The 18,097-nt window shown below is 47.3% G+C and overlaps 1 protein-coding gene across 2 annotated transcripts in view; it reads left to right on the plus strand.

Annotated features, from left to right (window-relative positions):
• Positions 1-17,199: 17,199 nt before the first annotated feature.
• Positions 17,200-18,097, plus strand: part of CLDN7 (claudin 7) — a 2,372-nt gene continuing 1,474 nt past the window's right edge. The window contains exons 1-2 of one of the 2 annotated variants that reach the window (XM_045293481.1): positions 17,200-17,343; positions 17,561-18,081. In XM_045293481.1, the coding sequence (XP_045149416.1) occupies positions 17,859-18,081 (223 nt within the window). In that variant the 5' untranslated portion in view covers positions 17,200-17,343; positions 17,561-17,858. Of the gene's footprint in view, positions 17,344-17,552; positions 18,082-18,097 lie in introns of those variants that run through there. The other variant, XM_004712884.2, reaches the window with a different exon arrangement.

Genomic DNA, 18,097 nt, shown 5'->3' on the forward strand with positions numbered 1-18,097 from the left:
TTGAAACTTTCTGAAAAGTTACAATACTTGTTTCGGTTCTGGGAGCAAAGTACTAAAACACTTTATTTAATAGGTTGTCGATTAGGATCAAGAGATGTGACTGATTCTCTTTGGGGCGAAAATTGTTAATGTTTCCATTTATGCTTCTGTCTGAAGTTAGGCAGCAACATATGATGTCACAGTTTTTGTGATTTTAATTGATAACATAGTCACAACTTCGTTTCTTTTTCATCTAGTCACATCGAAACTTGTTGATTTAATGAGGAGAGATAATTCACTTGCCTATAAAGCTTATTTTCAAATGTTTAGAAACTCGATAGTTTGGTATATGTGACACTGTATGCAAGAATAGTATGTGTCATATCGGACACTTTTTGGAAGTCTTAACAGGGTGCTTAAGTTCTGAGCAACTCATTTTCAGAAGGCTCTGAAAGACCATGAGAGCCCCCAAGCCCCTCCCCCCCCAGTTTGAGCCCCCATTAGATTCCTTCAGACCACTGATCAGGGATGTGAACAGACTTGCCCTCAGGCCGAGTGCACAAGGTGAATTACCTCCACTCTTCTCCAAGAGTCTCCCTCAGGGCCTTGCCTGGGTGTGTCCCTGATGGACATCGCTGGGGGTTGCATGAGTCATGCCCCGTTGCATTGATTGTCTATCCAAGTAGAATGAATTTGATTGTCTAGCCTGTAAAATGAAATCCTTGACAATTTCTTTCTTTTTTTTTAATCCTTGACAATTTCAATCTTTCCTCCATGTATCATGATAGGGTTTGTTGGTCCCATTGTGAGGACTTTCATTTTTCTTTCTCTACATGAGTTGTGATCCATCCTTAGCACGGGCCCCCAGTCGTCCACATCAGCAGGCAGTTGTTTGCAGGGCACATGACAGGCCAGTAAGGAGCCTCCCTCCAGTACCGCCGTGTTCTTCTGTAGCCTCGCTCCTTGCGTTGCTTTCCTGTAGCCTGGCTCCTTGTGTTGTTTTCCCCTCTGCTTTTAATGGTCCAGGAGACCTCATGCCTCAGCCTATGGGGTTTTCGAGGATCACAGGTGAGAGACACTTGATCTCAACAAAAGGGGGACTTGTGGGATGCAAAAGAGTTTTCCCCAAGTTGTCTCTCCCAAATATAACCCAAACCTAAGACCGCTGCTTGCTGCACGTGGTAAATGACTGTACACTTGGAGGTCAACGTCAGCTGCTTAGAGGTTCTTCTCCCTGAGGGTTATCAGCCATCTAGAGCAATCACACTCTATGGTCTGTCCCACCTTAAGTAGGGCCCACTCCCTTCTGATAAGGATTGTCTCCCTGAAGGACAGCCCAGAGACAAGGTCGAGCCCACTCAAGGAGGACCAAGGTTAGGCTGTTGTCTTCAGTCTAGGGTCCGCCCATCTTGTCACATGTGTGCCCCTAGTCCCTCCCTCCCCTTAGCTCATCCCCTTCCTGTGATGCATATGCCTATTGTACAGCCCCTTCCTGTGACATGTGTCATCACGCCCTGTCATCACGCCCCTAAGTCTATATCGGCCTTGGTCAGAAATAAAGGCAGATGTTCTCTCCTCCTGCCTCATCTTCCTGCTCTCTGTGCAGACCTGGCTGCTGGGATCATGGCCGTCCAGAAGGTGAGCATGCTACCATGAAATGTGTCTGACTCCGTCCCTGGGGGACGGACAACAGAAAGGTGGGTGAAGGGAGGAGTCGGACATGGCAAGATATGACAAAATAATAATTTATAAATTATCAAGGGCTCATGAGGGAGGGGGGAGCGGGGAGGAAGGGGAAAAATGAGGACCTAATGCCCGGGGCTTGAGTAGAGAGGAAATGTTTTGAGAATGATGAGGGCAATGGATGTACAAATGTGCTTTACACAATGGATGTGTGTATGGATTGTGATAAGCATTGCAGGAGCCCCTAATAAAACGATTAAAAAAAACATAAAAAACTGTTAAACAACAAAAAAAGAAATGTGTCTGACTCTCCTGTCTTCCATGACTTTACTATGATCTTTATATATTATAACTGTAAATTGCTCCTACGAACCCTGATGGATGTTAGAGGCTGGTTTATTCTAACACAGGCCTGCTTGGTTTTACACACACACACACACACACACACACACACCCTCCCCCCAATTTTTTTTTCCCCTTGGAGGAAACATTGTAAAAGACTCCATTGGAACCCCACTGACAGAGACTGAACTTTGTTCTTTCCGCCATCTACATGCAACCGAGTAGTGAAGTGTCCGACCTTAGACCCATCTGTCACAGATTCACGGAACAGAACCACTGGTGTGGACTTACAGCTGAAATAGCCTTAGAGCAGCGGTTCTCAACCTGTGGGTCGCAACTCCTTTGGGGGTCAAACGACCTCTTCACAGGGGTCGCCAGGTTCATCACAGTAGCAAAATGACAGTTTTGAAGTAGCAACGAAAAAAAATTTATGGCTGGGGGGTCACCACAACATGAAGAACTGTATTCAAGGGTCGAGGCCTTAGGAGGGTTGAGAACCACTGCCTTGGTGGACAGAGCAGAGGACAATTTTCTCCAGGTCATGGACTTTAAGGTTATTTATTTTTGGTCAGCCCAGGGAGGGGCCTTCTTGCCCTCACGGAACAGAACTTTCACGGGTGTGCCCTGGGTGATTGACATATGCATTTCATTGAAAGTATGGGATGCAGGCTGGAGATGACTCAGGGTTACATGATCATGAATTATACCTCAACTAGCACATGGGCAGGTGGCCAAAGGCCCTTGAGATCAATGTTGTAAACCTTCGAAATCTGCAACGCCGTGTCCAGGTCATGGGGTGTGTGTGTGTGTGTGTGTGTGTGTGTGTGTGTGTGTCCACTACCACAGTCCCACCTGCGCCACTGATTGATTTGCCACCTGTCATGATTTGAGATGGTTTTCCTGCATCTACAGTTAGAATTCTTTGGGCACTTCTCTAGTTAGTTTTCTCCAAGCGAAACAGGAATGGCCATTAAATGACACGGACCCGTACAGCAGGCGTCCTCAAACTGTGGCCCGCGGAGGACATGGATCCGGCCCGCCGGGTGTTTTGGCCCCGTTTTGGTTTTTGACTTCAAAATAAGATATGTGCAGTGTGCATAGGAATTTGTTCATAGTTTTTTTTTAAATTAGAGTCCGGCCCTCCCACGGGTCGGAGGGACAGTGAACTGGCCCCCTGTTTAACACGCTTGTGGACCCTGCCAGACAGTACTAAACCAGTGTCCTCCATGCTTTAATCTCAATGTTCACCTCATTGTATCTTTTTGACATTTTAAAAAGATCTTTACCCTGTTGAGAAGGGTTCTTTGGCACTTTATTATTCTCTTGATAAGTAGCTTAGCATCTTTAACACAACCTTTCTTTATAGATGAAATCATCAAATCTTAGCTGACTTTTAAACTATTTTGCCATCTATTGGCCTCTACCTTTTTCTCATTCTGTAACTACCAATTTTTTTTATTTAAAAACAATTATCCCCTTTTCCCTTAATAAAAAACATCTTTTAAAAAAGCATCTTGTATCTAAATGGTGCCTAAGTTACTTTAAAATATTTTAGAAACAACCTTTAGACTGGCATTGTACAATACCTAAAAACCTTTGTCGGAATGCATTCACTTTCATTAATTCCTGGTAATATTAACCACCCCCTCCCCCAAAAAAAAAACACCAGAAAAAAACATCTAATTTATAATGAGTCAATTGTGACTCACAGTGACCCTGCAGGATGAACTAGCACTGCCCCTTTGGGTTTCCAAGCCTGTGAATCTTTAGAAGAGCACACAGCCTCCTCTCTCTCACGGAGCGGTCCTAGCTGATCCTGGAATTGACGACAGCAAACGCATGCTCAGGAAGGTTTTTAGGTATTTTTGAACTTAGGGACTTGATCTGATCTGGGCGGGCATGTTTTCTCAATACACACACACACACACACACACACACTTGCTCTTTGATATAAAGGTCTCTCTCTTTTTAAAATTCATTTTACTGGGGGCTCATACAACTCTTATCACAATCCATCCATCCATCCATTGTGTCAGGCACATTTGCACATTTGTTGCCATCATCATCCTCAAAACATTTTCTTTCTACTTGAGCCCTTGGTATCAGCTCCTCATTTTCCCCCCTCCCTCCCTAAAGGTCTCTCTTACACACATATGAATGTCCCTGGATTTGTTTCTCTAGTCAACTTGGTCTAATACACTGTCAGACTATATTATTATATAACTCAAACCACTGGGAATGGCCCAGCCAAATTGGCATATGACTTTAAGCATCGTAGTCCACTTCTTATAAACTTGGTGCCTATACACATCTTTTTAAACCAAACAATCTCCAAATAAAGATAATTTTAAAAATCTTAATAAAAAAAAATCTTAATTGAAATGTTTACACATAGAGTGTATCTTTAGTCAATCTTTTATGAGATAAGAAGAGATTGAACACATGCTAACAAGCAGTGGTGGAGGGAAATCTCCCTGGAGGGAGAGACCAGCTTTGAGACAATTTCGTAGTCTGACTCATGGTGATCTTGTATCTTATGAAACAAAATAGCAGTCTAGCACCTCTTCATCATCCCGGGTATCTTTGAGTCTATTGTCACAACTGCTATCTCACTCCATCTCCTTGTATATTTCCTTTGTTTTCCCTGCCCATCTACAAAAATATGACATCCTGCTATAGCAATTGGTCTTTCCTGATAATGGAGTCTAAGTAAACAAGCCAAAGCCCCATCCTTGTTTCTAATGAGCCATTTTGACTGGTATAAACTGGAGACTACAGAATTAGAGAGAAGAAAACACTACCTTCAGAAATGAATAGAAGTAGGTGGAGGAAATGTAGAGAAACCATAGCTTCACATTTTGATATTTTTGTTTAATAAAGCAATCTATGATTTTAAAGAAATATTTGTAAACTTACCTTCATGTTGGATGCTGCTTTAAACCATGTGTTTTAGATAGCTTTTAGATAGACTATGTTTTAGATTGCCCTAACCCTACAAGGTCTTGCTATCTAGCTGGCACCATAATTGTGTCTTTAGAAGGCTACCCCTTCATTCCATCAAGGTAGCAAGGTGGCAAAACCAGTGAATTCCATGAGCACAGGCCTATTGCCACACTGCGCTTTCTGTGAATTGGGAATCTTGATCTGAGGCAATGGCGTGTGGGCTGCCACAAAATGGAGATTAACTACATCACTTCACAACTGCCAAATCGGTGAGAATCATGGCCTGGCTAGCTTACATAGACCACCACAGACTTGGAATCAGATGAGTAGGTCAAAGAGTAAGAAGTAAGGTCGGCTAACGAAGCAGCAGAGCTGTGGGTGTGGTGTCATGTTAATAACATCTCTGAGAGGCAACTAATGGAGCCTCTAAACCAGCGGTTCTCAACCTGGGGGTCGAACGACCCTTTCACAGGGGTGGCCCGATTCATCACAGTAACAAAATGACAGTGATGAAGTAGCAACGAAAACAAGTTGATGGTTGGAGGGGATCACCCCAACATGAGGAACTGTATGAGAGGGTCACGGCGTGAGGAAGGTTGAGGACCACTGCCCTAAACATTGGGAAGCTTCCAAATCCCAGCCAAAGAATTCCACGTTTCTGAAGGTCTCCTCCATACGCTTTAACTTCTCTCTCTGAAAACTTCCAAATAGTAGCCATCCTCCTTCCCTAAAACAAAAACCACCCACTGCTATCAAGTCCATTTTGAATTATACGGGTCCTATGTAGTATCCCAGAGGCCATGCAAATTTATAGGAGCAGATAGTCTCCGCTGTCTCAGAACAACTGATGATCTTGAACCACTAACCTTATGGTGAGCAGCCCCTTGCTTACCGGACAGTGCTACCAGGGCTACGCATCATAGCTACCTCTAACCTCGCTGTCATTGAGGGAATTCCAACTCATAGTGACACTGTAAGGACAGGGCAGAACTGCCCTGTGGGTTTCTGAGCCTGAGACTTCTTTCTGGAATAGAAAGGTTTGCTGGTGGTTTCCAACTGCTGACTGCAGTTAGCAGCCCAGTGCACCACCACGATGCCATCAGGGCACCTATACACAGCAGTTCTACATCCACTTTTTCAATATTCAGTTTGTGTTCCTTGGTCCCTGGGATCCCTTGACTTACATACCTGCAAGCGTTCATCAGGTAAACCAACAGAACGAGTTTTCCAAGGGGGCCAGACTCAGTCTGCCCGAGTCCAGGTAAAAATCAAAACACAGAAAGGGTGGAGTTCAGATCTGAGAGGAAACCTACTGGGTGACCTCCCGGAACAACGAGGAGACAGAAAGTGGCAATGACTTTGCAAGGACCACAGCCTGCATCCAGAGGCATCAGGGTCATTGGGATCTCTGTTAGAAGCCCGGGTCTAATGGCAAAAACTTCCAAAAGAAACCTAGGGGTGGGGAGGGTCTATAGGTTAGGTTTATTTGGGCAGGAGATTAGCAAATTGGGTAACAGCAAACCCCACGTGGAAAGGCACTTCTCTTGAGTATCAGCAGAGAGAGCTGTAGCACCGGAGACTGTACAAGACAACAAGAAGCAGTGGCGAATGTGGCAGAGAACTGGCAGCAGCGGAACTAGGAGACCGGCAGGAAAAAGTGCAGTGGGCTTTCCTTCCCACAGAGCAGGGAAGCTGAGCATCTTTGGGCAGGAAGCTAGCTGGCAGAGTAAGTGTTGGGTGGAGTTAGGCTTGCCCAACCTAGAGCAAGAGAGCTGAGCTCCTTCAAGCAAGAGTCTTCCTGGTGGAGTGGGGTGCCCCTGGACACTTACTGGTGGAGCTAAAGAGTTTTGTAACGTTTATCTGAGAAGGGCTGAGGCTGAGTTGGCCCAACAGACCCGAAGGGCTGAAAGACTAGGGCCCGGAGAGAAGCGTGCCTTTGGGAACAGCTGGGAAAGAGTCCTGACGGAAGGCCTGTATCCTAAGCTTTTCTGGATCCTGAATGGTGACCTGTTAATTTCCCAATAATCAAGAGTTTTGCCTGCAAGTTCCAGGAAGCCATGGTAGTAACTTATCAAACCTAACAGAGAATATAGTGACAGGGAAGGAATGGCTAGTTAAATGAAGAGGTCAGATGACAATACGGCTGCTGCGTCGTTTTAGCATGGAGAGTGTGTCTGGGTCAACCTTCTGAAATATAAGAGATTAAACACACACACACACACTAGCAAGCAGTGATGGGGGCGAGGATTGATGCCAACACACCTGGGGATCTCCAAGGAGCCGAGAACCAGAGGCTGAAGAGCCGAGGACGGTCCTCCGCTGAGCCACAGAGACAGAAAGCCTGCCCCGGAGCAGGTGCTCTGAATCAGGGCGTTTAGCCTCCTCAAGGGTGAGAAATCAGGGTGGGCTTGTTAGAATCTTCCCCTGGTGATATTTCCATTGGAGCAGCCTTAGCTAATCTAAAGATGATCTAAGAACAGGTTGAAGCCATTTATTTTGTGTGCTTATTGATTCAGCGTCAGTCTCTCTACTGAACTATTAGTTCCAACAAGATAGAGATATGTCTGGGTTTTCTTTTTTTCATCCAAAATTATTGATGGCGTCAAATAATTATTTGATATGAATGATCGCCAGGAGTTGGAATTGACTCAAAGGCAACTAACAACAATGATTCTTTGCTGAATACATGAATTACAAATAAAGAATATTTTCATTCATTCATTCAACAGATATCTTCTCAGGGTCGATACTATACTCCGTCTAGCATGGGGATAAAGTGTGAATAAAACAGATAAGGGCATTGCTCTCATCCAGCTTGTGTTTTGAAGGAAGAAAGCAGGCATAAGAGACACACAAATGTTGTCAAAGGAAACAAAAATGAACTCAGCCTTTCAACAGTGAATTGTATAAACTTACTGCTGTCCATTTCCCCCAGATCCTAGTAACCCTTTAAGAACCTGCAGGACAGGGTAGAACTGGCCCCTAGTGCCCAGATGTCCCGCTTTTGGCAGGACAGTTCTGATTTTTGGCATTTTAAAAAAGTCCCGATTTTTGAAAAGAATGCACGTCAAGCTAGGGAACGGTCTATTTGGTCAATATAGACCAATTTTAATCAAGAACACCTCCCCACCCTCAGGTCAATGGTATCCCGCTCTAAATCTGGTCACCATACCCTAGTTTCCAAGGCTGCTGTCCTGTAGAGGCTGCTGGGTTCAAACCACTGACCTTCTGGTTAGCAGTGGTGCTAACTCTGTCACCAAGGTTCCCTTAAATTATGTAAGTCAATCAGAAATAAGCTTCTTTGCCCCTGCATTTCCCCCAGCTTAAATACATAAATAAAATTGTGATAGGAGTTGTACGAGCCCCCAATAAAAAATTTTAAAAATACATAAATAATTTATGACCTACAAGTGGGTGCTTGGGTGGACTTTCAGGCTGAAGGGGTGGAGGGAGAGAGGAGCCATAGGTATATTTCTGCATGTGTACTTACTTGTGCTGCAAGCACTCAGAGGCCCGTGAATGTGGTGGAGCAGACAGGAGGCTAGGAAACACACAAACAAAGAAGAAACCTTGAAAGATTACCAGCCCCCCCTCCTCCCAATCACTTTTCCTTGTCCAAACAGTCATTAACACATAGTCCTTCAGTAAGGCAAAAAGTCTTCAGGGTGAGCTTACTCAGTCACGAACCATTCTGATCTGCTGCTGGGACCCATCTGACCTGGCCAGGTTCTCCAAAAGTCACACAGCTTCATATTTGTGGTCCTCTGGTAAAATTTAACCAAGAGAGAAGATCATTCTTCTGTGCCACCGTCCTCCAGTCTAGCAGTGCCTCCCACTTAGTCCACTCTTTCACATTTACAACTTCTACAATTACAGTTTTTACAATCACAGTAGAGCCTGTTAACAATTGTTACTCACAGATGAATCATGTGAGCATATCAGCATCTTCCCCACCCTCTTCCCCATACCTACCTTGACAAGAGGAAGCTAGTCCTTGTCTCCCTCATGTTGAGTATCAGTATACCCACACAAGGGTGTTAGTCAGCCACCTCATGTCTTTATATCCCCTTCTCCACCTCCGTCCCATTTTATTTTTATAATCTTCCCCCCCAGCATTTTTATTGGCATATAATTCACATATCATACAATTCAATAGCTCAATCACATCAAGAAGAGTTTTACAATCAACACAACCAATTTTAGAACATTTTCTTCTTTCTTGTGCTCTTTATTAGCTTCCCACTTCTCCCAGATCAGCAAAGAACCATGAATCCAGTCTCCCTGGATTTCATATGCAGAAAAACATTAAAAAACAAACAAAAACAAGAATAACAAAGTAAAACAGATAAACAGCTCAATCAAAAAGGAAGCAGAAGTGGATGAAGTGCCAACAAAACTGTTAAAAAAAGAAGAAAGAGAAAAGGAAGTGGAAAACATGGAAAACTAGAGCAAATGTAAGTGGGTCATAAAGGAGATCAAATGACAGGGATCTCACCCTATTTAAAAAAAATCATTTTATTGGGGCTCGTACAACTCTTATCACAATCCATACATATATCAATTGTATTAAGCACAATTTGTACATTTGTTGCCATCATCATTTTCAAAACATTTGCTTTCTACTTGAGCCCTTGGTATCGGCTCATTTTCTCCCTCCCTCCCTAATCCCCCCTCCCTCATGAACTCTTGATAATTTATAAATTATTATTTTGTCATGTCTTACACTGTCCGACATCTCCCTTCCCTCATTTTTCTGTTGTTCATCCCCCAGGAGGAGGTTATATGTAGACTCTTGTAATCGGTTCCCCCTTTCTTTCCTACCTTCCCTCCACCCTCCCAGTATTGCCACTCTCACCACTGGTCCTGAAGGGATCATCTGTCCTGGATTCCCTGTGTTTCCAGTTCCTATCTGTACCAGTGTACATCCTTCAGTCTAGCCAGACTTGTAAGATAGGATTGGGATCATGATAGTGGGGGGTGGGGGAGGGGGCCTGGGAAGCATTTAGAAACTTGAGGAAAGTTGTATGTTTCATCACTGCTACACGGAACCCTGACTGGCTCCTCTCCTCCCCACGACCCTTCTGTAAGGGGGTGTCCAGTTGCCTGCAGATGGGTCTTGGGTCCCCAATCTGCACTCCCCCTCATTCACAGTGACAGGATATTTTGTTCTTTGATGCCTGAAACCTGGTCCCTTGGACACCTCGTGATCACACAGGCTGGTGTGCTTCTTCCATGTGGGCTTTGTTGCTTCTGAGCTAGATGGCTGCTTGTTTACCTTCAAGCCTTCACTATATCTTTTTATAGCCGGGCATCATCAGCTTTCTTCACTACATTTGCTTATGCACCCGCTTTGTCTTCAGCAATCGTATACGGAAGTCTCACCCTGTTTTAGATAGTGTTCAAATTGCCTTTTCCTACCCAACTAGGACTCTGAGGAGATAAGCATGTTCCTTGATCTCAAGGGTCTTCTGTCTGGGTTAGAATGGTGAATATCCACAAAATCCACTAACGAGACAGCCATCAATTATAGCAATTGACAGCATTTTGTGGTGTCGAGCATCTTTCTTTTTATTCCGTTGAGTTGTGATCAGCTAGTTCCTAACCTAGGTAGGCTCGGCCAATTGGTAACAGCTGTGGGCCTGGGGGGGGGGGGTCCTTGCCTTGCCCCGTACTTCAGAACAGCCCCTTCTCTCTCCCATCCCTGGCTCCCACCCATCGCTCCCTTTCCAGCATGTCTAAACTCAGCCCTTCCCCTCACTGCTGCATTACCCCCATTCACACTCACGTTATAACTCCAGGTGGGCACCTTAAGTACATATACTGTCTACTTGTCAGCTCCCTTTAACTTCCAGTCCTGGAAGGACAGGGTTTTTTTTTGGAAGGACCGTTTTTCTGATGGGCACTGACTTCCTACCTAGATATTATTCTCTAGTTATTTGCTGTCCCCTAATGAAAAAAGCAAAGTCACCCTTTTCCTTCTTCATCTCTGCAGGTCCCTTCTTTAAATGCACAGCTCCTGTTCTCTCATAAGTTCTGGGTACGTCCGCATGGCTTTTCAAATGTAAATTTCCTGACACTGAAGGGGTCGTACTCTACACCCCATATGCTATACCAGCCAAAGTCGATTATATAGGCCCTCCTGGAGCAGTGGAATGACTCAGAGGAGGTTTGAAAACATATACCTATACTTTATCCTGGATTATGGGCTATAGTAGAAAAGTTTTAAATTTCTAGGGGGGCATTGAATGACTTTTTTTTTTTCTGAAAAAATAAGTTTGGGAATCTATGTTCTACACTCAGAGCTACTACATTCAAATTAAAAATCGGTTTCTGTTTAACAAACCCTACTTCCCCTCCTGCCATATCCTATCAATCATTAGCTGAATATCGAGTTACTGGTATATGCTGTCTGTTATATCACACCTATTATTCATTTTCATCATAGGTAGGCCTGTTTTGAAATACTATTAGGGGAGACCTTAAATATTCATAGTCCATTCAAATAAACACAAAACCTTTTTAAACAATTCCAATTTCTTCTTTTTTCCTCTAGATTTGGGGTATTTATCCATTCAGCTGTATATGGTCTTGAGCCTCTAGCTAAGTGGAATCAGAATACCCAGGCCCCCCCATCAATCATCTCCTTTCACCAGCCTGGCTTTGGCCCCAAGCCAGCTCAGCTTTTCTCTCCTCAGCTGCAGCACCACGTCTGTCTTTCCTTTCAGCCATTGCTCGCTCTCTCACTGCCCTTGAGTCAAGGCTGACTGTGTTAGACAGGGTTCTCTAGAGAGATAAAACCAAATTGCTGATAATTCAATATATTTATTTATAAAGATAATTAGATATATAACAAGAAATGAACTGTTAAATCATATACAGATAAATATATAATACAAGAAAGAAACGGTTAAATTATAAAGCACTACAAATGGCTCAATTCAACTCCCTCAACACAAGAACACTTTGTTCTAACAATCCGGCATTCTGTGATGCTCACTTACCTGGCATGATCACTGAAGACAAAATGGGTGCATAAGTAAATGTGGTGAAGAAAGCTGATGGTTCTTGGCTATCAAAAGATATAGCATCTGGGGTATTAAAGGCTTGAAGATAAACAAGCGGCCATCTAGCTGAGAAGCAACAAGGCCCACATGGAAGAAGCACACCAGCCTGTGTGATCATGAGGTGTTGATGGGATCAGGTAACAGGCATCTAAGACCCAGAACAAAATCATACCCAAGGTGAAGGTGGAGGGGGGGGCAGTAAGGAGTGGAGACCCAATCCCCATCTATAGACATTTGGACATCCCCCTACCGAGGGGTCACAGGGAAGAGATGAGCCAGTCAGGGTGCAGTATAGCACCGATGAAATGCACAACTTTCCTCTAGCTCTTTGGTGCTTGCTTCCCCCCACTATCATGACCTCAGTTCTACCTTACAAATCAGATTAGACCAGAACATGCACACTGCTACAGACAAGAGCCCGCAACACAGGGAATCCAGGATTGATAAATCCCCCAGGGCCAACAATGAGGGATTGATAAATCCCCCAGGGCCAACAATGATACCAGGAGAATTAGGGGAGGGTGGGAGGAAGAAAGGGGGAATCGATCACAAGGATCAACGTATAACCCCCTCTCAGGGGGATGAACAATAGAAAAGTGGGTGAGAGGCAATGGAGGACGATGTAAGATATGAAAATAATAATGTATAACTTATCAAGGGTTTGTGAGGGAGGGTAGGCGGGCGATAATTGTTGGGTTTGATGATTCATTGCAATGAACTCGCAGAACACACAATCAATACTCACGATCATGAGGTTTATTAGGGAAGTAACAGGTTATGCTTCAGGACCAAGAACAACTTGGGGTACAGTTCTTCAGTCAGGACACCTGGAGGACAGGTCTTTCTTCGCCTGGATATCTTGGTCCATAGCCAATTGGCCCTGCAGGCCTCTTGAGCAAGGAAAGAGTCTAGGTTGCTTGGATAAGGATGACAAAGCTCTTTAGTTCCACCAATAAGTGCCCAGAGGCACTCCACTCTACCAATAATCTTCCTTCTCTGAGGTGCTCTGCCGAGTCGGTTCGTAAAGTCTATCTTCTCCAAGTGGCCAGAAGCACCCCATTCTGCCAGCAAGGCCCCCAAAGCACTCAGCTTTCTCACTGCTGATCTGGCGCTGCTGCTGCTGCTTCTCATCATCTTGACTATCTCTGGTGAGTCAACTCTCTCTCTCTTCCACTCTCTCTCTCTCACTCTACGTATGTGTCCTGGAACTAGGAGGTTTTCAGTGAAGGGAGTCCAAAAGATAAGCTCCACACCCAGAGAGGGTCTTTCTTCCTGAGACGGCTTATGCTAAGCCTAGCAGGATGGCAAACCCGGCCCAGCCTTTTGTTTGGGTCTCAGCCCCACAAAGGTGACACGTACCATATATGAATTATTAGCCAGCATTCCATTCCCCTCGGTGGACCACAAATACCTTATTTGCAGAGCCCTACCCAGTCATTTGGTGGGCACTATAAGACCATGACTAGAAAGAAGTTATAAAAGCAATCCATCACACTGAACTACACTATAATCCTGTCTCATTAACATACCAAAGGCAACCTATTCCTAAATGAGATGCTAACCACAGGTAGAGGGGTGGGAGTGGAGAATGGGATGCAGTTCAGTCCATAACACCGATGATTACAAGAGCTTTGAAAGAAAAGTTCAGACTCACTCAGCAAGTCACCTGAATTAATCAGTGCGCAGTGGTCAGGTCAGCCTCCACAGAAGTGATCTTGGAGTTGATAGCTGAAGAATGAATCAGGTCATTGGAAGGTGGTGGCGGAGGGAGGGGATGGGAGATGAGAAAGGGCACTCAGGTATAAAGAACATAATGTGCAAAGGCACTTTGCGGGGGAAGGAATGTGGTGGGAGCACAGTTTTCCTGTGTAGGTGTAGCCATGAGCCCAAGGGTGCTATTGAAAGATGTTAAGGGTTTTAAACAGTAGGTGACAAGATCTGCGTTGTAAGGGAAGATCCTGGACTACTTTCTTCTAGGAGAATCAGCGTAAATTGGTTTCTCTGAGGCAGAGGTAAAAGATGTCTGGGTTAGGGTCCTTCTCCAGAGGAGCAAAACCAGAGACGATTGTGTGTGTTGTTGCGAGAAAGAGGTTTATGTCAAGAGCTGGCTCGCACAGATGTGGGATAGGTAAGTCCAGTCTGGTTCGAGTCAGCCTGCGCCTAACTCGGAGAAGCTGACCACCAGGCAGCAGGATGGACAAAGCCAAGACAGAGGTGGGGGTGGGGGGCGCACAAGTTGGTGCACGCAGAGGTAAGCATGAATCCAAAGTCGGCCCAGCTGAAGGCTCCTGGGCTCAAGGGCAGGCGTCGCGGCCAGAGATCTGAGAAACCGAATGGGAACGCAAAGGGCTAAAGAGAGCTCGGTTCATCTCTGTCTCTCGCTGACACAAGAGGAGGTGTCCTCAGGCTGAGACCCAATTGACAGGCTGGGTTCTGCCCCACCCTCAGTAAGCAGTGTCCAGTCGACCTAACCCTTAACCCTCACCGTGTCACCCTGTCCAACTTCCCCAAAGTGCTGCTGGACCACTCCACCATCGCCCGAACCTCCTCTCCCCCTCCACCCTTCGCATTCTGCCTCTCATCTTTGGTTGTCACTCGTGCACGCATGCATGCAGCCAATCGGAGGGCTCCCAAAGGGGCTTCCAGTCATTATGGCATTCGTTAGGGAAGTGACAGGCTATAGCTAGGGATCAGGATCCACCTAGAAGCAAAAAGGAATCAATCAGGATACAGTGTTTTGATCAGCTGCTGCTGCCCAGCCCTGCTCAGGCCCTTTCTCCTTGCTAGCGCTTGCTTTTGCTGCTCCTGAGCCGGCTCCCACTGTCTTCGGTGTTACAGTTCCCGGGTCCCACTCAAACACCTCGGCCGGGGAAGCTGGTTCCATAGCAAGCTCCTCACCAAGCCACCCTCCAGCAAGACTGAACTCACCAACCAGCGCCTCCCCCGCTGCCCCCCCTCCAGGGTTCCATGCACTGAATTTGCATCAGCAGGCCCCAGCAGAGTTTCATGTACCTTATTTGCATTAGCTGACTTTAGGTTCCTGCAAGGGTTCTATGCACCTTATTTGTGTTGTCCCAGCCAGTCAGGGATTTACAAGACCATGGCCAGCAAAGGCATAGAGAAATGATTCATGGCACAATAATCCCTCTGGAGAATGAATGGTTTGTAGCCGGAAGCAGGGAGATTGGTTCAGAGATACTAGTGGGGTCTGTGTATGAGAGGGGGGTGGCTTGTCCTGAGATAGTGGGAGTGAACTTGGAGAGAGGCTGATTATACGGAAGCAATAAGAAACATGGGATTTCGGAGTTGGAAGACACTTTTCTAAAATATATATTTTTAAATGGTGGCAGATACATAGCTAATAAAATGTTTGCCATTTCAACCACCTCCACACGTACAGACCAGTAAATTAAATGTGTTCATCATATTGTCAGCCACCAGCAGTGGCTAATCTCAAATTTTTCCATCACCTCAAAGAAAGAAACAAAACAAAAAACGTATTAATCAAAAGGACATCAAGAACACCAAGAATTGAGGAGTTTAAAAAAGGCTTGTTATAGAAAAGCAGGTTTATCAGCTTAGTGTGGTGCTTTAAAATACCTATAGGTAAAGGAAGGAACGATTCAGGGAGAAATCGTGGACATGGAGGAACTCAGCTGGGAAACGTGAAAGCTCTGACGTGGAAAAAAATAGGAGAGAGGAAAATTCAGCGAGTGAGGGATATTAAGGGGGGTAAGATCTGACAAGTGTGAGGAAGGTATTGGAGACGGGGTCTGACGAGGCAGGATAGGGCCAGAGACAGGCACACAGGAAGAACAGGGAGATGACTTGGTGCTGGGCTCCAAGGGGGTGGGAGGTGGGGATGGACCCAGGGAGACCCAGAAAGGGCTGTGGGATGAGGAGCTGAGGAGAGCTGAGGAGAGTACAGCAAGGATAAGGAAAGGAGAGATGGAGGTGCTTGGAAGGGATGTGTGGAAGCGAGATGGCGAGATGGCGTCGCCACTCTGGGGAAAATGAGCTAAAGAACTGGGGAAAGAAAGAGAAGAAAGAATTGGGCAATGGTGAGGTGAGGGCCAGAGGCTGATTCAAAGGTCCTATCTGGGAGTCCAGGTGTTAAGGAGGACATCAAGGTGAGGGGGTGGGAGAGTGTACTCAAAGTCAAGTCCAGGCTCAAAGAAGAGAAACTGGGGTGGGGGTGGGGGGTTGTTGGGGACAGCTTTTCCTTCTCTCTGCCCCCTGTGAGCTGCTCATTTCTGCGTGAAGGGGGGCACTGACACGGGTGGGGGAGGGGGCTAGAGATAAGCGCCAAAGCCCAACCCAAACCCCTGCCGTCAGAGTAGATTCCGAATCGCCGAGACCCTGCAGGAGAAAGTGGAACTACTCCATGGCGCTTCTGGGACTAAACCTTTAAGGGAATAGAACGACTCCTTTTACTTCCGCGGAGGAGAGGCTGGCTGGGTTTGAACCGGCCAGGTTTGGGTCAGCAGCCCAACGTTTAACCTACCGGCTGGACCCGGGGCGGAAAAGGGCTCGGGCATGAAGCTTTGTCTGGGATCGGAACGGGGGCATGCCTGAAACATGGGGAGCAGAGGCCGTAGACTTCGTCTCACGTACTTCGTGGTCGGGAGAGACCAGTCCTTGGAAAGGGACATCGTGGATGGTAAAGTGGAGGTCAGGGGACACGAGGAGGGCTCTCGACGAGACGACTGACGGCGTGGCTGCAGCCGTGGGCTGAGCCGTGAGAACGATGGTGGGCTTTCGGCCCGTTGTGCACCGGGTGGCTCGGAGTCGGAACCGACTCGATGGCCTACAGACGGCATGTCCGGAACCCGGGTGTCCGATGGAAGGCCAGGTCAGGGACGGGCAAGTGACCGCGGGAGCGAAGTGCTGCGCGGCCGGGCGGGCTTTCTGGGGACCCGGTGTCAGGGCCACTCTCCCGAAGGTACGACCCCTGGGAAAGGAGGCTGGGGAAAAAGGGATCGAGCAGAGGGTGGACCCGAAGAGCTAGGCAGACCCAAAGCATTTGGAGCAGAAGCCAAGATTGGCCGCGGGGGGGAGAAGGCGGAGTTGAGCGGGGAGGGGGCGTCCCTTAGCTCCGGCTCCGCAGCGTCGCTGGCGCACCTGTTCCGGAGAAGGAAATGGGACACTGGTCCCCGAGGGCAATCAATCGGTCCAGTCCCCAGGGGCAGACGCTGCGCTTGGCAATCCCGAAAAGCCACCGCCTCTTCCCCCGAGGAGAAAGCTGGGCCAGTGGAGGGGCGTGACCCTAGTGCTCAGGTTTCTTCCTCTTTACCTGGGCTAGGAGGGGGAGAGGACAGGACTTCCGGTGAAGGTGAGTGTCCTTTCGGTGACGTCAAGTCACCCCCGGCCGCCCCTTCAGGTCCCGCCTCTCCCTTCCCGCGCGCCCGGAGCCCGCCGGGGCGCGCCCCCGACGCCCTACAAATACTCAGGTGCGCCGCACCTGTCCGCCTGCACCTGCCTGCCGACCACGGAAGCTCCTTTCGCGCGGGCCGCGCCCGCGCCGGCAGCCCCCCTCCCCACCCTTCTAGGTGGGTCCGCCGGACGGCGCCGGAGGGAACCGCCAATTGCTTTCGTTCGGGGCCACTCCTACCGGGCGTAGCCAGTCTTCTCTGCCCCGGGACCCTCGCCCCGCCGGGAAATCGGTTTGTTCACTTTGGGCGGCGAGAAGATTAGCAGTCGCGGACTAAACACTCGTTTGCTTTTCCGTTGGCCCAGACGACCCCGACTTGCCTTTGTGTGGGGCTGGGCTGCTCCCCCGCCACCCCCGCCAGTTTTTGTTTACTGTAGAGTCGTCCTCTCGGAGCCCCGTCTATCGTGAGGGCGGAGATGGCCAATTCGGGCCTGCAGTTGCTGGGCTTCTCCCTGGCCCTGCTGGGCTGGATCGGCCTGGTGGCCTGCACCGCTCTCCCGCAGTGGCAGATCAGCACGTACGCGGGCGACAACATCATCACGGCCCAGGCCACCTACAAGGGGCTGTGGATGACGTGCATAATGCAGAGCACTGGCTTGGTAAGCTGCAAAATATACGACTCGGTGCTCGCCTTGCCAGGTAAGGCCGCCCCCCC

The sequence above is a fragment of the Echinops telfairi genome, unplaced genomic scaffold, assembly GCF_000313985.2.
Source record: "Echinops telfairi isolate 266 unplaced genomic scaffold, ASM31398v2 ScPeMD7_2010;HRSCAF=2546, whole genome shotgun sequence".
Taxonomy (NCBI): Eukaryota; Metazoa; Chordata; class Mammalia; order Afrosoricida; family Tenrecidae; genus Echinops; species Echinops telfairi.